Below are 22115 nucleotides of genomic sequence, written 5' to 3'. Positions count from 1 at the left end.
GACCAGCATTCATAGGACTTGTCCTTATTGCTGGCAAGTATGATATAAGTTAATAGGACAAGGTAAATGATAGCCAGTCAGTAACAGGAGAAAAACATAAGATCAGGATTTCAGCTATTAAAGAAAACAGTGTCCAAGAAGTGGCATCTACCATTGGATATAACTAAAGTCTATCTTACCTTAAACTGCATTGTCCAGCAAAATAAGGAAAAAATCCTGTAGAGTTGCTGGTCAGTGATGATGGGGAGCCATTGGTTTGGCAGTGTCCCACTCTGTTTTCCATGTTTGTTGGACTAATTCTTATCAATAGCAATCTTGGATGCATCAACAGAGGAAGTGGTAACAGTTGCATTGGGAAGACTGTTCCAGGGAGCGACCACTCTATTGGAGAAATAGTGGTTGTGGAGTCTGCTGTGAGCTTTCTTCTGAAGTATCTTCTTATAATGGCCTTTTGTTCAAGATGTTTTATCAAATTGGAAAGACTTCTGAGAAGAGGAATAAGTCTTCAGTAGCCTGTAAGCCATGGAGCCATTACCCCTCTGTTTGTCTGTAGATGAGTGCTTGGAGATGTAGTTTGTTATGCGAGATGGATAGTCAAGGTTCTTGCATCCGTCAACAGCTTTGGTTGCGGACCTTTGAACAGACTCTATTTTATGTTGGTCACCCTTATTCAGGGGCATGGCAACATACATCACAAATTCTAGCAATGGTCGCACAAGACCATTGTACAGCTTCATCATGACTTTGGATGATCTGCTATGAACTGTAAGCTTATCTTGTTTTCACTAGTTTAGATTGTTGTTGAGCTGGACAATTGAAACTCCCAAAATTAGTTTCAAGGGAAGTGTTTTCAAACACTCACTTCTATCCCTCCATGACACTGACTTTGCATGAACTGGCTTTTTCAGAAATGAATTTACAGCCTAAATAAGGATCTGAGAAGGTGCTTCTGATCACATATACCTACTCCTTCTTTAACTCTGAAGCAGCCAATTCTGTGATGAAGGGTGGGGGGCTGAAGTTATATTGGCAGCTCACAAAACCTTACATTGCCAGCATGTTCTATCATACCTATGAAACCTTAATTAATAAGTAATCACCAAAAATCATGAATCATCAATAAGCTTCAGCATTAGTCAATCTCCTTGGATTAGAGCAAAATCTTTCCAAGACATTATGGATAATTGCTTCTTGTTTGACTTTTATTCTGTCATTCCAGCTCTTTATTTCCACCTTTTTCAACCATCTACCTTTTATTGACTGTTTTTTTAACCATCTAACTTTTTTCAACTGCTTTTTTAACCATATCTAATGTAAATTTGAAGTTCTAGGGGGGGGCAGCTGCCGCCCTGTAAGGTATGCAGCATTATAAGATTCCTTTTGGCAAAAAATCACTCAGTAGTCATTATTTGTTGTGATTTGTGCAAAGTTTATGGTCCTAGCATTATGAGTGAAGACACTCTCTGTGAATAGGTAAGTTTTTTTTAATGGATAGACAAACATGCACAATGAAGACAGGAGTAGTACATCTTCTCTTGTCAGTGATGACCTGGTGAAAAAAATTGATGAAAAAAGTTGACATTTTTAAAATTTCTTTAGCCTCTAGTGACTTTCATCTGTTTGTATACATGAAACAATGGCTTGCATCTCAATGCTTTGAAACGTTAAAGAGCATCAAAATGCCATGACATGTCAGCTAAATTCCCAGGGGGTATATTTTTATGGAGAAAAAATTTCAAAAGCTGTTAAATGACATGATAATTGCTTGAATTTGTTTGGGGATTATGTAGAAAAATAGAGAAATGATGTAGTTTTAAAATGTATATAGGCTAATAATATTTTTGTATCTCAAGTGTTGGAATTTTTATTTCCAAATAGAGGTGGTTTTCTGGATGACCCTTGTGAGTGGAGGCAAGTACTTCAAAATACATTCCCAGGACAAACTTTAGCCTTTAGACCCATCCCTAAGAGTTTCATTTTCCTAACCTAACCCCTTTCCAAGATAGCCAAAAGTAGCCTAGCTGAAGTAGAATTTTACTAAATTTTACCCCACCCCTATATATACCAAGGGTATATAGGCTATTTGCAAATTGGGAGGTGGGGTAAAGTTTAAACTTGCCTCTCATTTGCATCAGCAATAAAATTTATACGCCCACCCCTCTAATGTGCAAATATATGGCCTGAATTGGTATGCATAAGGGTGGGGGTAAAATTCATTTACAGCAAAAGTGATTATTATATTTGGAAAGAGCATATGAACAGCAAAATATTTACCTTTAATTGAATTGATTAAATAACATAGCTATTTAAAACAATCAGCCTGTACTTCATAACATAGCATCATGTCATTGTGAGAGAATGAGAATAATAAGGATAGGCCAACATAGGCTGTTATTAAAAAAAAATTGAAGAAATACTGAAAGTTTGATTTCATAGAAACTTTGCACATATATACAAAGTAAAAATTATAATACAGAAGTGTTTCCTGCAGAAGTTTGCATAGGCTATATCCCTAGACTATCTGGTCCTATTACAGAGGAGTCATTGTATTGACCATTATATGGAAGATACTATTGAATAGGGAATAGAATGGTAGGCCTATATGATCTTTGGTAAAATTCTACCATAGTTACTTTTGGCTATCTTGGAAAGGGGTTAGGTTAGGAAAATGAAACTTTCAGGGATGGGTCTACAGACTAAAGTATTTCCTGGGAAGGTATTTTGGAGCATTTATCTCCATTCCTTCTCCCTCTAGAGGGTCTTGACCTTTGATGACCTTTAAAAATCTGTGTGTTATAAAAGCGAAACCCTGCAAAATAGATCTTCTGCTTAAACGAAGTACAACACAATTGTTTTTAGCTCTCACAACATTGCTCAATCCCGATTTATAAGGTTTTAAAGATATGCAAATACATTTCCTAAATTTTGAAAATAAACTATTGATATGTCTTAAAATTATGCTCAAATAACTGAAATTGCATTTTCAGAGCTAAAGCCAGAGAAAAATAAACTGATAACTGAAAATTAAGGTAAAATGTTGTTTTGTCAAAATTTCAATGGGTATAGACCTGTCATGTAGGCAAATTTCATGACCCTTTAGAGGGAGAAGGAGTGGAGGTAGGTACTTCAAAATACCTTCCCGGGACATACTTTAGCCTGTAGACCCACCCCTGAAAGTCTCATTGTCCTAACCTAACCCCTTCCCGAGATAGCCAAAAGTAGCTAAAGTAGAATTTTACCTGATCTTTTGTTATTAGACTATACTATTTTTTCTCAGGGTAAATAGGCTATGCACAAAGTAGCTTAACAACTTGCCTAAATCTGGATGTTATAGCGTAGATGATTTGTCAACTACTATTGATGAAGAAGGCAAAAACAGGATGTGTTATTGCTAATAATCCTCATTATTTTCTTCGCTGAGGGGTAAAGATCAATTTAAGCCAGCCTAGCCTACCCATTCAAGATGTAACAGGCCTGAATTATCAATAGTAATCTAACTGCCTCAATATTTTACCTCTCGGTACTTTTTGGCACGGATTCCGTCAAACCATTCTCCAGACTAGTATCATTAACATTACTATTTGTCATCTCTTTTGTCACTTCAGTCTATTAAAAGGTAAATTTGAGTTTATAGGACCTATTTATTTACATTTGATGATGATAGTAGTGAAATCTAGAAATGAGTAGAATTATCTGTGATTAAAATTTGTGCAATCAGGATATTAAAATGTCAGCACCTAAAAAGAGATGGAAAATTTTAGCTGATGCTTTGCTGACTAGATCAATAACTTCAGAATCAGAGGAGGAAGTTTCAGTTAGGCGATTCCGATCATTTGATTTGTTTCCCGTCCAATCTAAGATTTTAGATGGTGATGTTACATGGCATTATTTTCTGTTAGGTAGCACTGTCTTAAAGATACGAGAAGTTGACAAAACCGTCACTAAAGAAGATCTTGCCGGCTTTAACAACTCAGGGAACGTTTGTATTTGGCCATCTGAAGAAATCTTAACCTATGTCTGCTTGAACAATGAACAATTATTTGAACGAAAAACGATTATTGAAGTTGGCGGAGGTATGACATGTTTTGCAGCACTGGCTGTAGCTGTGAAAAGTTTTCCTAAATATGTTTTGTGTACTGATGGAAACGAAAGATCCGTCCAAAACGTGGACAATATTATCAAAGCTAATAATTTTCCCACACAAAAAATTGCCACCACTACTTTTGACTGGACTGACATAGAAAAAGTAGAAGGCCTTCGTAATCAGTTTGATATTCTTTTAAGTGCTGATTGTTTATTTTTTGAAGAAAGCAGAAAGGCCTTAGTTAAAGCAGTATGGACAATACTAAAAGACGGAGGATTAGCATTTATTGTTGCTCCAGCTCGTGGAGGTAGTCTTGACAAGTTTATTTCAATGTGCCAAACGTATAATTTTATTATTCATCGGGTTGAAACTTATGATTCAATTATTGCAAATTGTCATGAAAAATTGTGTTTGGAGAACATGTCCTACAATCCAGACTTACATTATCCAATACTTGTGAAGCTTTCCAAACCAATCCAAAAATGAATCTCCATTCCCATCCAATGTGTGACTTAAATGTGCCTACATGTTTCAAAATCTAATGTTCCAAAGTATATGTGCTGTTGTCCTGTGATTGTCTTTAAATGTACTCGTTTTGTCCAAAGCGCAAACGAAAATACTCTTTTCTTTTCTTGATATTTACCATTTGCCGTTGTTTTTATTGAGCCTCATGTCATGGGACATATCAGACTGTATGAATACCTAAGCGTAAGGACCGTCCAATTTTCACATATTAACTCACTCTTAGCGTAGTCCAAAATAATATATTTAATGTCAATCGGTTTCATAGAATCTCATATCGAAATCTTATGCACTGCAAAATTTTTAAGTTTCACTAAAAATTGAAGCTATTGTTTTTTAACTTTTTGTCCAGGTTTATAGCCTTCTAAAAATCGTTTGTGCTTTCAGTTGTGTCAAACCTTGATTTTGATACCATTACGCCATTCCATTTTCGACCTACGATCTTTGCCTACACGGGTGTTTCAGTGTGTTTTTTCCTTTCCTTTGTCCTGACATTTACTTAGATTTTAAACTTGTATTGGTTTTCGCCCTTTAATAAAATGTTCCCGAGCATTACACTATGGTTACACTACTTTAGAATTTCCCATGCATGCTTGCAGGATCTGTTGTCAATGAAATCAGTAGGAAATTAGCATTTCAATCTACACCTTCCTATACTTTTTTAATAGATGATAGAATTAAGTAAGAAAATAATAAGTTTATAGCTTGTATCAAAATCACAAAATAACCCTCAATTAAATAAAATGAATTTGAGCTTCAGTATAGCAACATTTTGGATCATAAGGAAAATAATTTAACTCCTTTTGCTAAATAATAATGCTAAAGCTGTATTTTAACTCCTTTTGAACGGAGTGTCAGGAGGAATGTTTTACTGTGTTAATATAAAAAAAAAATTTTACACCAAGCAAATAATTCCTAAAAACAGCTGTCTAAAATAAAAAGAACTAAAATAAAACAAACAAAAGAGAGTACATCAATCATGAGGCTTTATTTTATTTAATTCTTAAGAATATTTTCTCTAAAAATCCCAAGGAAATCTTATTTGTTTACGACCCTTTGATGAATTAGAATACATTGGGAACAAATTCCTTGTAGATGGTCAAGAAAACTAAAACAGAAGATATAGTAATATTTTGTCAAGCTACCAGTGCGCTACTTATCCCCTTATAAAATGTAAAACAACATGATTTAACTTTTCATTATCAGATTTTGTCCCAAACATGATACCATACTATTTTAGCTGTTTTTGCAAGTAACCTGAAACCACATACGTAAGCCAGAATATTTTTGGTTCATTTCCACCCTCCTGTTTCAGGTCACTGTCAAATTATTATTCTCTGGCAATTGGTGAATTTACTAATGTAGACAGCATAATCTGTCTTGCAAAAGAAGACATGTTTAAAGTAGTTCCGGCTTCAGAGTTATGAACTCTGATAATATGAAAAACAACTATTAATGTATTGGAAGGATATTATTGGTAAAATGGTAAAACAAAGCCAAATTTCAGATTGAATGGTCCAAAAGCCAGACGGGTATCAAATTCGAAGCACCGAAATTATCAGTCACTTCACCCCCCCCCCCCCGGTTAGATTTTTTCGCCCCACGCAGGTTTTGAGAAATCTTTTTGAGGGAGGTATTTTCATTGAAAAATGCCTTTTCTTTATGTTTTCATTGAAAGACCAGGAAATAAACGACAAATTGCCGTCCTTCCGCTAGCTAGATACTTAAAAATACATTTTGCCGCCCCCACTAAACATTCATAGATCGACGCCAGTGCATTTCACTATCAGAAAATAAGTAAATTTTGATCCTTTCCCCTATTTCTAATCGTAATTAAAGATTCAAGTGATATAAATATATCAAGCCAAAAAAAAATAAAATGATATTTTGCATCGCGCAAGAACACAAGAGGAAAACGTAAATGCGTGTGGATAAAAAAGACAATAACCAAAGAGTATGCGAAACTGATAAGACGGGAATTTTCGGCATTTTAAAATTGGTTGAACACGAACTGAAAACTATTAGAATCACTGAGAGTGCGGCGTTGCCCAGCGGAACTAGAAAACAGGCTTAATTGGATTTATTAGAACCCTGATTTAAAGCTCAAGATCTAAGTTTATTTGGATCCAAGCAAAAATATTCTGAAAGCAGGTAACATTATTTTTATGATTATTTTTTTGTGATTATAAATTAAAGCTATTATTTTATTTTGAGAGCAGTATAAAGAAAAAACATAAATTAATACATGTAGTATCTTTAGCTAGGTTTTAATTACTAACTTTACGGGTATGATTTTATCGGACAATACTAGATAAGTTATCTTACCAATAGCTAGATTTCTTATCAATATCCGATACAGTATGCCTATAAATTTAAAAATCGAAGACAAAATTTAGCAAGAGCAACGCTTGATGTTTCTCAATTCAAATCTTAGATCGTGTCCAAATGTATGTTTGTTTTGGGAAGTAGGAGAAACTCACATTTTTTAAGGCTGGAAAACGAATATGGCCTTATGATAGCTAAACTGGGTACTTTATTCAAGTAGCGCAATAAACTTCGATCTAATGAACATTATAACAGCTTTTCGAGGCAAAATTAAAGTTTATAGGTTAAATTCTATAAATTTCTTATTTACATCCCTCATTCCTAAAACACAAATTTCAGTTAACTTAACGATGAACAACGTCTAAGAACTTGTTATCTGAGTAGCAATATTTCTGAACGTTTCTGTAACATTCGAACCTTCAAATGCATCAATAAAACTAACTCCAGACTCGAGAGCTTGTGTAAGTTGAGGGTCGATAGGAATGCATCCCAAAAATGGAACTTTGGCGTGAACTGCCAGAGCTTCACCTCCTCCCTTCGAGAAAATATTCGTACATTCCTGAAAGAAAAGGCAATTCAGTCCATGGCTTTAAAAAATCTCTATCTTTATCAGCATACAAAAAAACACCTAAATATCACGTATACAGTAGGTTTATGCACAAAGACCATAATACGGAAGCAAAAATAGACATTCCCATACTTCTGTGTTTTTATTATTTTTCAAAGTTGGCATTAGCCTAAAAAGACTAATTCAGCACCTTCAGTGGACTGGAATCATTTAACAGAATAGTAATTCAATTCAGTATAAATAGCACCTTTATTAAATGCGGATTATGCAGTCATATGTAAAGTAGCTGAGTATATAACTAAAGGAGTAGTTTTTACCAGGTCTAGAGTACGAGTAAATAGCTTTAACCTTGCGTTGTAGTCAGGATTCTCTATGTAAGAAGACTAGGGTGGTCCTTATTTTTCAAAGTTGGATTTCTTCAGCAGGCACCCCCTAATCTTGTTTTTATTGTTAAAATACCAAAGAATCCCAAAAAAGAACCTAATATATTGACATTAAGAGGTCCCTACCAGAGGTTAAAATTTTTGGTTACTGCATGCTCATTGCTCAATGCTGCATGTCTTGCACAGTTTCCAACAGTTTCCAACAGTCAACACTACACTATAGTACAGCTTGGTAGCTTTCTGAACTGCTGGACTTATTTACTTATTTATCTGCAGGCTTCCCACAATGCATTTCAACACAGGACGCCATTTTTGTTGTATGCAATGTGAGTGAAAATGCAAATTTCAGTTTTTTTTAGTTTTATGAACTGCAATATATTAATTATGCTTCACACTGATATAGGTAACTTTATTAATCCGATACTTTGTTAAAGATACACTGACACAGCAATGAGTGACAGCATGGACTGCATGGTCTTTACAGGTGATAGTAATGATGCAATATTAAAACCAACTACAAGAAGTGAAACAGACTTATGGCTCATCGGGCAATCATCAGACACTGATTTCAACAAAACTACCGACGAAAAAGGAGGTCATGGCGCTATTCTATCACTACAAGCAAGTGACAAACAAGACAGTCCGTGAAGCTGAATATTCCACAGCCAATGACGTTCTTGCAGTATGGGCAAAGGCACACATTCCAACAAGGCTCAAGAAACATTTGGTAAACAAAATTCAGTGTCTCTTTAAGGAGTGTGACAACCTGAAAAGAAATAACGAAACCAAAGCTAAGCATTCTGAAACATTGAAAAAGAAGGAAGAAGAGTGGAAAGTGGGCCTCGACGTTTTGTTTGACATTGCCCACGCCAACGCAATGGAGATGATATGTATTCAAGAAGACCGTGAGTTTCTGTTAGCGCAGCGGGAACCAGGAGGCAGTGGAAAGATGGGCCGTGTCGAAAAGTTTTTATAAATAAAAAGAGCATCATCTCTTAAAAGGAAAGAGTACTATGACATAAGAATTGAGAAGGATACGCAATAAAAAACAACAAGAGAAAAGATAGTGACACTGGAATCATCATCTGACAGCGACACTGACAGCAAAAAAGGGCAAGAAATTAAAGACCCTGAAACAGAAGATATGAAACTGTCAACCTCAGCAAAACGTCAAAAAAGAGGACGAGTATACATATTGAATGATAAAATGTCAGCTTGTCTGGATGTGGCTAAAGTTAGTGTCAGAAGTGCTGTATTACCTCTTGTTCCGACTCTGCAACCCCATGGTCATGATCCTGCTGAATACAATGTCAATTGCTCTTCAATTTGCAGAGACAGGATGAAGCGGCGCCAGGTAATAGCCGAAAATCTACAGCAGGAGTTTAAACCATCAGTTCCTCTAACTATTAACTGGGATGGAAAACTCCTAGAAGATATCTGCAGCAGACAGATTGTCGATCGCCTTCCAATTTTGGTCTCCGGAGCAGGTGTAGATCAGCTTCTTGGTGTTCCAAAGCTAGCCTCAAGGAACTGGCCAAGCTTCTGCGGCAGCAGGTTTTGAAGCAGCTGCGGCTTGGAACATTACAGATAATGTAAAGTGCATGTGTTTTGACACCACATCTGTCAATTCCAGTCCAAGAAATGGTGCTTGTATCCTTTTGGAACAAAAACTTGACAAGGACATGCTTTGGTTTGCTTGTCGACATCATATCTTAGAAATAGTCTTACAAGCAGTGGTTCTTGATTGCCTTGGTCCTAGCAAAGGCCCAGAGATAACAATTTTCAACCGGTTTAAGACCACCTGGCAGTTTATTAACAGAGCAGACTTTCAGACAGCTTCATCAGATGAGTGTGTGTTTACAGCTGTTTCACATGTAATCACAGATATCATAGCATTTGCTGAGATGCAGACACTACTGTATCAACCCCGTGATGATTACCGTGAGCTTTTGGACTTGACAGTCATATTCCTCGGTGGCAAGCCCTCTAAGGGAATCTCGTTCAGAGCTCCAGCTGGGCTGCATCAAGCAAGGTGGATGGCAAAGGCCATCTATGCAGTAAAGATCTGGATGTTCAGAAATCAGTTCAAACTTACGAAAAGGCAAGAAAATGCTCTTGCTGATATTTATCAATTCACTGTGATCATCTATGTGAAAGCATGGTTTCAAGTATTGTCAGTACCATCAGCCCCTCGCATTGACCTCCAACTTTTAATGGACATCTACAGATACAGAAAAATATCAGAATTGATATCAAAAAATGCCTTGAAAAACATAATAAGACACCTTCGGAACTTATCAGAAGAGTTGGGGGCACTCGCCTTCTTTGACGACGAAGTATCAAATGACACCAAACATCATATGGTTACGGCTCTGCAAACATCAGGAGCAGAGCACCCGCTGAAGAGGATAACGGTGGACCCATTGACACTCGGGGAGAAGAAGTTAGAAAACTTTGTCACGCAGAATACCAACAGATTCTTCAGCATTACCGGACTGCCTTCATCATTCCTAAATAAGAATATTGATTTGTGGTCAGTTGAAGAAGACTACCAGGCAGTTAAAAATATAGTGCACAGCATGAGGGGAGCCAATGACATTGCTGAACGTGGTGTTGCACTGATGGATGACTATAACCAACAGAACACAACAACTGGAGAACAGAAACAGGTCCTGTTGCTAGTTTTTAAGGAGCACAGACATCGTTACAGTGATCGAACCAAAAAGACACTGATGAACCAGTCTGAAGCCCATATATGAACTGTGTTGTTTGACAATTGAAGTAACTGGACGTTATTACTATTGCTGGACACTATTGCAAATCACTTATTTTCTGTTTATTGTACTGCAACTCAACAGTCATTTTTGATATTATTTAATTCAATAGCATTATTGTGCGTTTTTTTTTTATCAAAGCTCGCTTACACATTTCTAATAGTTATGGTAGGGACCTCTGAAATTGAAAATAATGCTAAAATTTTTTTTTATTATTCAATTATAATCAGAATGAAATCAATTCATACCGTGCCCCATAAAAAAATAGTAAAAAAAAAATTTCCTTTATTGCTCACTTAAACATTTCTAATATTTATGTTAGGGACCTCTGAAATTGAATATAATGCTAAAATGTTTGTTTATTATTCAATTATAATCAGAATGGAATCAATTCAGACCGTGCCCCATAAAAAAAGAGTAAAAAAAAAATTTTCCATCTCTTAAGGACCACCCTAAAGAAGACATGTAGAACAAATAAACGAGGAAAAAAAAAACTGCCAGTAAAAACCAGAGAATAATGCAAATGTTTCAGCCTCGACCCTCCACTCGTCTGTCCTAAGTCCAAAAAGAAGCCAAAATAGAATAAAATAAGAAAAACAAAATGTAAACGAGCCTTAAAAAATTGAATAGAAGAGCCACCTTGTGATTAAGAATTTCAATTTATAATGGTTTGATTAGTTGGCTCTCTTATTGTATTTTCTTCTACTTCTTCTGTTAGAAATTATGCACTTTTTAGTCAGTACTATTTAGCCCCTTTCCTTTTTCTTCGTCTTAATGCGACGTTTTAAACTATTACAGCTTACTGCAATTTACATTTCTTGAACGAGTTTCTCAGATGAAAATTATTTTCTGGTTTTCAATTGGCTAAAAATTTCATGATTTATTTGCTCATCATTTTTATATCATGTTTAGCTGATTTCGAATAAGAACTTACTTAAGGACTTTAATTATATATACTCAGAGTTGAGATTCTTTGCTGGAGACCATTTCGAAGTTATATTTTTATTTTACAATTTATAAACATTTAAACCCCTACTTAATCAGCAAATTCAGCATTCCAGACAAAACGGAAGTTATTAATTTTAATTTTGATAAAACCAATGAAATAAATAGTCTTCCAAATTTGTTGAATTTTTTTCTTAATTATAATGCTGTCTATTCCCTTTTTCTTTCTCGATTTATTTTCGCTCGATTACCAAACATATTTTCCTTTATAACCGCTTTTACCAGGTCCGGAGTAGGAGTCGATAGTTTCAGTCTGTAGTAGGAGTCAGGATTATCAATAGATTTATTCTGAGCTATCCTTTATAACATTGCTGGAGACCAATTCGCACTCGGATTTTTTAATTATTATTTGTATTTTCTTTTACTCTCTTCGTGATTAGGAACGTCTGAATAATGCAGTAATAGCAGTTAAAAATGAACTTTTAGATTAGAGTTGAAGAATCTGCTTTTCTCAAGAATCAGAAATGGAGCCAAATATTTTCAAAATAAAGAGATGCCGTTCAAGCCATGAACACAAGCAGAGTCGGAGTGAAAAATGCTTTTCAGAAAATCCAGAACCTAAATAACGATATCATTATAAAACAAAGAAAGAGATAGGATATAAATAGAAAAAAATATCACTCATTCGCTTTAGTCAACCTAGGAACCAAATAAAACCAAAAAGTTTTGAACAACAAAATTCAGAGTCCTTTTAGAGGCATTGATATGAACTCTTGATGAACTAGTGGGAGAAACAATTTTAATACACCATTCGTGAAAAGAAAGCGAAAATCATTAACAGCTTTTTTTTCCCAGATTTACTTTTTCTTCTTGTGCTTCTAGCACCAGCTTAATATCAGATCAATCGAGATAAACACCCACCACCTAAACCTACACCACCTAAGATACTCTCACAACTCCTAGGGATAATATTACCAACTCTAGAAAAGATAATTCAGGTTTATAATGAAGGTCGAAAGTCAAGACGGCTTTAATAATGCAAGAATAGCCTCCTACAAATTTCAAGAGAAAACTCTTTACTTCAATCGAGATAATGACTGAGAAAACTAGCTAAAAGGAAACTAGATCTGCTCACTAACAAATATATTTGCCAAAATGATCATTTAAAAAAATAATTTGACAATTACTTCCCATATTTTTGTTTGTAAGTGTAAATCGCCATGTGTCTTCAAGAAGAAGTTAATAGTAGTATAACTATTTGAATTTTTTCTCAAAGTGCTTCAAACACCACAAAATCTCACTATCAGCCAAGAGCCTAGCCAACTATACCTGCACACAGAGCATAGAAATCGACATCTATCATCTTATATTTGTACTCCTTGAGTCGAAAGATCTACTGACAGATATCTAGAATATCTAATAAATAAGAGACATCCAAGCCAGTAGCTCTGTAGCCCACAGAGTGAAGCAAAAGGAAAAGGGCTAAATGGTATCTACTGAAAAGCCCGCCAGCTGCAAAATAGAAGAAGAAGAAGAAGAACATAGACAAATAAGAGTCAAATATGTAAAAACACAATTTTATGCCTATTGAACATGTCGAGTTTGAACGCAATTTAAACAAATTGTCAAATAAACAAGCCTAAAATCACTGCACAAACCCCTATAGTCCTCACGGTCTCAGTCAACACTGCTTCGCTTTTATTAGACGACCCCTGTCAAAACGACTAACTTTCTAAGTCGAGCTCGTGCCATACTTTAAGTCAGATAATAAACCAAAAATTCTTTGATTCTGTCTTCTGTTAACCTGTATTTGACATGTTATACAGACAACATCCTGACCCTAGCCGAGCTCTTCAGCAGAAAATCAGAATTTTCGAAATCCTAGAAGCTGATTATCAGAAAGTTGGACTTCAATTCAACTCTTCAAAATCGATATAATCCGATTTAATTGGAAAATAGACTCATGGTTTCCTTTTATAGTCCTCGTTTCTATCTCTTTACAGTCTATTGATCACTTTAATTATCTAGGTCTACCCATAGATTCGTCAATCCGCCACACCCGAAAACTTCTCCTCGACCAACTTAAACGACAGATTTCAGCATCTTACGTTTCCATAGTATCATTCAAATTCCGATTAAACCGCCCACTTCTAGCATGTTTATACAACGCTGTCGCTCTTCCTCACAAAAAATGTATGCTATTGCTATGATACGCAATGTATGCTATTCCCTTCTGGAAACTTCTTACTAAAACTGACCAATATAAAATTAGATCAATATAGGTTAGTTTTGCGAAATATTTCCTCCATTTGCCTCCGTGGTACAAGAATACGCAAGTCACTGCCAAATTCTAAGTGACTGATCCTGACGTCACTGTGTCTTGACGGATAGCGAAGCACAATACAAAATTTGATTTACCTGATTAGCCCCATCTGCTGATTTAGTGATTTACTTCTAATTTTCTTTTATTTCGTATTTTGGATCCCCTTTAAGTTTTCTCTATCAGCTCAGTTGTTGTAGTTTGTTTGTTTTCTCTTTTTTCTGAAGTCCTCCGTCTTGTTTTGTGTCAATTTGACGGATTTTTCAATAAGAATAAGTAAAAAATAAATATTGTGCAGATGTTACGCATAGTGACGCATTAATCATTTTCCCATAATGCATCCATAATACTGATCATTCTCAACGAATTTTTTCATTGTTTTTGCTTCTTCAAAATTTAAAATAGCTCCCAGTAATCAGGTTTCCATAATGTTAAAAAAAATTAAACTTTACTATCGTCATGTGAATCATCTATCCTCAAATAACGAAATTAATAGACATGAAATCCAACCCGGCTGAAGAAAATCACGTTTTTTTACACCTGAACACAATAGATAGAATCGTCTCGAACGAAAAGTGTTAATCTTAGAAGTTTTCAGGATATGCTTCGGTGTTGTTTTTTTTTTTATTTTGGGACTAAAGTGTTCCAAATAGACAGTTCACCAAGTACCAGAGGCCACCACTTGAAGCTTCTATTCTAACCGCATATGTCGCCCAGTGTTGAAGCCTTAAAGTCAGCAGTTGACAAAGACTGGTGTAGGAAACCATGGCTCACAATATGGGAAGCACCTAACGAGTTGAATTATCATCATTAGTGACCGGCGTTCACAGGACTTGTCCTTATCGCTGGCAAGTGCGATTTAAGGTAATTTAAGGTATAATAGTTCATAAGACAAAGATTTTCAAGTGTAATGAATAAATGCAAAAGTTAGTTATCCTTGCATAGTCCGAACTCTTCTTACACTATGTTGCCTGCTTTTATTATATTTTTACATAACTTAGCAAAAAATGAACAATAAAAAAGACACTTAGCAAAATTGAAAAGAGGTACTGTTCTCATCTTTCGATGAAAAAAAACCTCATAAGAGAGTAAAAAATTTCAGTTTGTTAATTTTTACAGACGTACTCCCACGTCCTATCACGCGCGTATCTTTGGGAAAATTATGGGAAAAAATTTGGGAAAAGTTATGGGAAAAGTCAGGACCACATTTTATTAAATTAATTAAAAAACTTATTCGACAAAATAAGTTTTTCAAGGACAAGTAAAGAACTCCATTTAACCAAAAATGAGCAAAAATAAAATCAAATAATCTACCAAGCGTGAAACTACCACAAATTATCATCGAGAATTACATGAAACCCAAAACGAACAGAAATTACAATAAATAGCCGAGTCAAACTCAAAACGAGCAGAAATTAACATGAGTTGGGCTCAAATCCCCTATGCCTTCCCAAGGCAAGAACATAATTTTGCACTTTACTTAAAAAATATAAATATTTTTACTTTATAACTTTAATAAATCGAATAATATTAACATTTTGATTACTAAATATCAGTATATGTATACTAACTGACAATGCACATTCATTTGTGTTTTTTTCAGTTGACCTGAAATAGAAACTTGATACCATTCGCAAATAAAAATCTGTTTAGTTTCTTTGATAGCATGGATACACTTACGCTATTTAGATTTAGTTTAATTTTAAGAGCAGAAGTAGCCCCGAAAGTTTGAACATAATACCCTCAGTCGTTCTTGGTATACTGCTGAGATGCCTTTTTGGGAATTATAATTAACACAGTGCATTTTGATTTAATCTTAAGGCAACGTTTAGTTTTTAAAAATAATAGGAGGGTGGGCGTGGGAGGGGGACTAGTTGCCCTACAATCACTTTCGACTATTAAAAAGGGCATTATCCCTTGTATTTTCAATCGAATGAGCACTTTTCAAAGTTCCTTAGACAACTCCTTCGATATGAAGTACCCCGGTCTAAACAAAAAAAAATAAAATAAATAAAAAATAATAATACATTGTACCCACATCGATCTTTACTATACAAATGTCAAGCCTTCCAATCACTTTCTAATATTAAAATAGGCACTAGTTATTTTAATTTTCAATCAAGTAAGACCTTTTTGAAGTCTCATTGTCAATACGTTTTATGAGCACCTTATATGCCCCCAGGGCATAAATTACAACCCTTGTCCTGAGGGCTGTGAGGGGGTGTCTTCCTCAAAGACTTATTTTCCAAAACTTTGAACTACGCTAAACAAAATAGCTATCTCAAAATTATGATTGGATGTGTTTGGGGAAATGGTGGGCGTGAGAGGGCTCTCCAATCTTAGTAGCTCTCCAATCACTTTCAACTATTAAAACGGCACTAGCCCTTTCAATTTCCAATCGAATGAGCCCTTTTGAAGTTTTTACGACAAAGCTTTCAATAAAAACCTTATATGCCCCCAAGGCATAACTTAAAACCCTCGGGCTGAGGGCTGGGAGCATCCTCAAAAACCAAATTTCCAGAACTTTCAGCTACGTTGAAGAGAATTGCTATCTCAAAATTATGATTGGATATGTTTGGGGAAATGGTGGGCGTCAGAGGGGGGGGGGGGTAGTTGCCCTCCAATCACTTCCACCTATTAAAAAGGGCACTAGCCCTTTCAATTTCCAATCGAAGAAGCCCTTTTTGAAGTTTCTGCGACAACGCTTTCTATAAAAACCTTATATGCCCCAAGGCATAACATACAACCCTTAACCTGAAGGCTGTGAGGGGGTTGTCATCCTCATGTAAGACATAATTTCTGGACCTTTCAACTACGTTGAACAAAATGGCTATCTCAAAATTTTTATTGGATGTGTTTGGGGAAATGGTGAGCGTGAGAGAGGGGTTAGTTCCCGTCCAATCACTTTCGACTATTAAAAAGGACACTAGCCGTTTCAATTTCCAATCGAATGATTCCTTTTTGAAGTTTCTACGACAACGCTTTCTATAAAAAAAACCTTATATGCCCCCAGAGCATAACTTACCACCCTTGCCCTGAGGGTTGTGAGGGGGAGTGCCATCAAAGACGTAATTTCCAGACTTTTCAACTACATCGAACAAAATGGGTGTCTCAAAATTTTGATCGGTCGTGTTTGGAAAAATAATGATAGTGATAGTTGTGTTAGTTATCCTCTAGCACCTTTTGAAAGTTAAAAACGGCGCAAGCCCGTCTAATATTCAATATAGGGAGACCCTATTGAAGGTCCTACTGCATCACTATCCGTAAAAAACCTTTTGTTCTCGCATGGTATAACATACAATCCTTGTGCTAAAAGCACTGAGGGGGTTATCATCCTCAAAGACCTAATTTCTAAAACTTTCAACTACGTTTAACAAAATGACTATTCAAAAATTTTGATTGGATGTGTTTGGGGAAAAGGTGGGCGTGAGAGGGGGGTTAGTTGCCCTCAAATCACTTTCGACTATTAAAACGGGCACTAGCCCTTTGAATGTCCAATCGAATGAGCCGTTTTTTAAGTTTCTACGACAAAAATTTCAATAAAAACCTTATATACCCCCATGGCATAACACAACCCTTGCCCTGAGGGCTGTGGGAGAGTGTCCTCTTCAAAAACATAATTTCTGTCTGGAAATATACTACGCTGAACAAAATGGCTATCTCAAAATTTTGATTGGGTGTGTTTGGGGAAATGGTGGGCGTGGAAGGGGTGTTAGTTGTCTTCCAATCACTTTTGCTTATAGAAATGGTACACGCCGCTCCAATTTCCAATCGAATGAGCCCTTTTCTAAGTTTCTACAAGAACTCCTTCGATACGAAGTGCCCTGGTCTAAGACCAAGAACCAAAAATAAATAATACATTGTGCCCACATCGTTCTTTTACTTACGCAGCGCTATGTGTTTTCTTAGAAAAAGAACAAAGATCATTCATTCTGCTCAAAAGTCTTATACTATATGTAAAAAACAGTGCAATTTCTTCAAAACACAGAAAAAAAAATGATTTTCAGAACTCAAATATCGTTAATAATAATTTAATTTTTATATTATTTTCTTCCCAAATCAATATGTAGAAATAATTTATAGGCAATTCTTACCGCTGTAAGTGCAGAACAGGCTACGATATTAGCCCCTTTTATGCATTATAAGGCTTTTAAGGGGTTAATATTTTGTTATCTGTCATTTTAGGTTGAAGGTAACTACAAATAAGAGGTACATAAGCGGTACTTTTTGACGTGGATTCTTTAAAACCATTCTGCAGACTGGTATAATTAATATTACTATTTGTCGTCTCATTTGCCATTTCAGTTTAAAGTAAATGATTTATGTAGTTTATATATTTATTTACATGTGATGATGATAGTTTGATGATAATCACTGATGGTAAATTAGTCCTGGAGAACATCCGGAATTTAAGGCAGAAAAATTCGTTTCACCGGCACAATTGAAAAAAAAACCCTCAGCGCAAACAATAAAACAGCAGAATTGAGATAGTATCCAAATATAAATTAAAATATGGAGTTGAGTTTCTACTATCCGATCCGGAACTTAAGTCACATTTTTCGGTTAAAATGCTCCTTCACATTCACCATAGTTGGTCAGTTTGGCTTTGTACTATTCCTTGGTCATAGAAGGGTTTAAATTTCAGGGCTACCACTATAACTTTAATAATATACTAGGATTGACTTGCAAAAAACTTCCAACTTAAAAAAATAAGTCCAAATAGAAAATAAGTCCCTAAGTTGTCAAGATACTGAAGCTTTGACAGAATGTATTGCCCCAAGCAATAAATTCAAGAATGTATCAAGCTCGCCTTGTCATCCACCATAACACTTTCCATTGTCTCACTGTCTTCGTACCCCCTTGCGTGGTAAGAAGTTCAATTAAAATATCATATGCTCAAAAACCATTAAAAAACGGTTTCCCAGCTATGAAAAACGACTGCTTGGCCTGGAAAACAAATCACGAAAATTTACTTTTACACACATTTACATCATCCTGTTGAAAAGAGTACGCTGAAACAATAATGCTTAAATAAAAACAAAGTCCCCACCGAGTTATTTACAGAAATAGCACACAGATGAAGAAAATATTTTTATCGTAAGTAAAAACGTAGCTGAAATGTTTGCTCCACCTCTGGTTCTGAAACAAAACAAATTCACATAATCGGAAAATGTTCAATTTCAATTCAAAATTAAGCCAAACTATAAATCGTTGTAAACTTGCATGATCTTGAAGCTGCAAATTTGATAGTGTTAATTACCAAAATGTAAAGTTTCTTCAGACATACCTTATAAGCATAGTACAGCAGTAAGGACGCAGATTTTATCAATTAGTGTTCATATCTAAAACGCTCATCTATAGAGTTCAGGTATTTTCCTTTGATATGTTTGTTATTCAGCCTAAAGGTTCTTCACACATTTGGATTATATTGACATTGAGTGCTATAGTGTTTAAATAAGAGAAAAAATTCAGCTCATCAAGCTTTAACTGCATTTCACATATTCTAATGGACAAAAGGATTAATCTTACCGCACAGGTTGGACAGACGAAGCCACTCATATTTTCGATGATACCTAATATTCGGATTCCAGTTTTTCGACAAAAAGTCACTTCTCTTCGAACATCACCCACTGCCACTGCTTGTGGTGTTGTGACCAACACAGCTCCAAGCACTGGCAAAGATCGAATGTTTTCCATGACTGAGATATGCTCATCTGATGTTCCAGGAGGTGTGTCAATAATTAAATAGTCCAGGTTTTCCCAATATACGTCTTCCAAAAATAGCTTGATCATTGCTTTAAAAATAAGAGATTATCTTGGTTAATGTAAAACTGAATACAAAACATGCTCATCTGTGCTCAAACATAGCTTGACATAAAAAACACAATTAGTGTTCGGAGAAGCGATTATTAAGGTAACTTCACTCTGACTAGTGAATTATTTTAAGATGACCGATCATTGACCATTTTGCATTCTCACACATCAAATAGCTTAATTTACAGAATGGCAATGTGACAGCTATAACATAAGACACTAGGGTACATAGAAGTGTTGTTACTGATTGTAAACGAGAAAGATAACCATCTAGTAGCATCTAGAGTTAATTTAAAGCTTACATTTAGGAAGTATAACTACCCTCCGGGTTGTTATGAAATTTCATAGAATTATATTGTCTAAGGTTAGCTCTATGGTAAAAGGAGTCTTAGGATAAGAATTTGAGAGGAACTCTCCAATAGCAGTTGGAAATGGAACAGTTTAGAATTTGAAAAACGTAAAAGATAGATGGAATAATACTCCGAAAATTGTTTGCAAAGTAGCAGAAAATGTTATAGGGACTAAGGTTAGAAACACAGCTGAAAATATGCGATAGTGCGATAGACCACACAAAAAAGGTGGAAAGTAAGGGAAGTAGCGAAGGCATTAAGGTATGAATTAAGGAACGCGGAATTTAGAGCATAGACAAAACTGCCAAGGATCTGGAAGATGGAGCCAGATGGCATATAGTGAAAAATTGCATTGACATGTTGAGATATTAAGAAGGATTGGTCAGTCAGGACTTTTCCCAGTTAAAGATCTCAATTGGATAAAGTGGCTAGTTTCACTTTCATTCGCAGTATTATTAGTAAAGATGGTGGATGCAGTGAAGACTCCTTCCGCATGTGATGGATAGAGGACATCAAAATTGTTTAGCTTATGCTTTTATAGCTTGAGTAAGATTTCGAAAATATAAAATAAAATACACCTTCACAAAATCAATAAATTTACTTTGAGAATAACTCCTTCGGTTCAGGTTTCATTTAACTGCAAAATATTTTGAATCAATTTGTTTTCTTGTTTTAAATTCTAATTGCTGATCGAGAACTAGCGCGGAAATACCACTTACCGAGACTTTCAAACAAATCATTAGCAATTAGTCCAATGCGTAATGGACTGTTTTTTTTTTTCTTCATAGAAATCATAGATTCTATGAAACACCTTTGTTGATACAAACACCAGTTTGTATCTAGTCCGAAAGCGTCACATATCCATGGTTCATAACTAAAAAATTTTGAATAAATTGTTTGTGTTTTTGTTTAATAGTTTGGAACACCCATCCAGACGTTGCAAAAATAATACTTAGCAAGACTTTTAAATAAATTAAGACCAACTGTTCCCATTTAGACTTGTAGTGGGTTTAAACTTTTTTTTTTTAAGTAATATTAGATAACCTCAGTCTCAGTTTGTGGTCCGTCAGTGGTTGGCAACTGGCTCCGCTATGTGTATCTCTTGGTTTGAGGCTTCCATTATATATGTTAAGCAGACATAAAATTTCTTTAGTGCTTTCAATTCTTTTTTTCTTTCTATCCCTGCTCATAGTATTTTTTAATATAATTTTTTAACATTATACCCGTATTTGAGTTGTGCACTACTACAAAAACAGCTTTTAAAATTAGATCCTGATTTAACGTACAAATGGGCTTCATTGAAGGATAAAGGCGTAAAATAATTTGTCAAGAATACTGTTTTGTCAAGTACTCTCTTAGCAGCTTACCTGTCTTTTTGGGTCCTCTCCAAATTACAGGATCATCTCTATTTTTAAGAAGGAATCCAATTGACATAACTGCCAAAGTCTGCTCAACATCAGCATAAATTGGCACCCACCTTCAAAATTCAAATATGATAATTTTTTCCAACATACCTAAACACAGGGGAGCGAGTATGGGGCTTTTTTCGCTCCTCAAAGTCTGAACCCTCTCACCTCTCCAGAAAGCCATGGCTCTAAAATACAATTTGTTCACCTTTAGAACCCCCTTCCCCAGGGAAAAAGCCCTTGAACCCTTACCCAAAGGTTGTGTATGTGCACACATACACTTGCCAGCATATAACAGAATAGACGAATTGAAATAGTTGATTGTTGGTTAAAAACATAACAGAGAAGCCAAATACAGACTGCACGGCCTTTTGACATTTTTTCCCGACCCTGCAACTCAACTAGAAAATTTTTCTTACTGCTCATGCCCAATATTACATACTTATTGATTTATTTTTCTTTATACCACGAGCATCAAATATACAGCCTAAAGGCAATGATTACCTCCAAGAGTTATAAAACTTTTTTTTATTTTATTCCATTGTATGTGAGGAGATAAATATAATAACTGAAGTTTCATCCTTTTTCAAATATGACTGTATTCTCTTATTCAGGAACCAGAAG

The 22115-nt window shown here is 35.4% G+C and overlaps 3 protein-coding genes across 3 annotated transcripts in view; 1 reads left to right on the top strand and 2 right to left on the bottom strand.

Moving 5' to 3' along the window:
* The window catches only part of Nmt (N-myristoyl transferase), a 59783-nt gene extending 56115 nt beyond the window's left edge, over nucleotides 1-3668 (bottom strand). The window contains exon 1 of the mRNA XM_089093581.1: nucleotides 3515-3668. Within this exon, the coding sequence (XP_088949707.1) occupies nucleotides 3515-3588 (74 nt within the window). The 5' untranslated portion in view covers nucleotides 3589-3668. The remainder of the gene's footprint in view (nucleotides 1-3514) is intronic.
* LOC148949550 (calmodulin-lysine N-methyltransferase) lies at nucleotides 3597-5150 on the top strand. Its single transcript, XM_089093582.1, has one exon. The coding sequence runs from the start codon at nucleotides 3728-3730 to the stop codon at nucleotides 4568-4570; it is 843 nt and encodes a 280-aa protein (XP_088949708.1). The 5' UTR covers nucleotides 3597-3727; the 3' UTR covers nucleotides 4571-5150.
* Nucleotides 5151-6189: 1039 nt separating this feature from the next.
* Nubp2 (NUBP iron-sulfur cluster assembly factor 2) overlaps nucleotides 6190-22115 on the bottom strand; it is a 34666-nt gene continuing 18740 nt past the window's right edge. Inside the window, exons 3-5 of the mRNA XM_089093009.1 lie at nucleotides 21453-21562; nucleotides 19451-19716; nucleotides 6190-7490 (exon numbers count right to left, since the gene is read on the bottom strand). Of these exons, the coding sequence (XP_088949135.1) occupies nucleotides 7293-7490; nucleotides 19451-19716; nucleotides 21453-21562 (574 nt within the window). The 3' untranslated portion in view covers nucleotides 6190-7292. The remainder of the gene's footprint in view (nucleotides 7491-19450; nucleotides 19717-21452; nucleotides 21563-22115) is intronic.

The sequence above is a fragment of the Artemia sp. Qi Xiang Cuo genome, chromosome 8 (assembly GCF_049724085.1).
Source record: "Artemia sp. Qi Xiang Cuo chromosome 8, ASM4972408v1, whole genome shotgun sequence".
Classification (NCBI taxonomy): Eukaryota; Metazoa; Arthropoda; class Branchiopoda; order Anostraca; family Artemiidae; genus Artemia; species Artemia sp. Qi Xiang Cuo.
This window is presented reverse-complemented; position numbering and strand designations above follow the sequence as displayed.

Bases quoted from the DNA above. Each gene is read 5' to 3' on its own strand.
- LOC148949550 (XM_089093582.1), top strand. From the start codon at position 3,728: ATGTCAGCACCTAAAAAGAGATGGAAAATTTTAGCTGATGCTTTGCTG.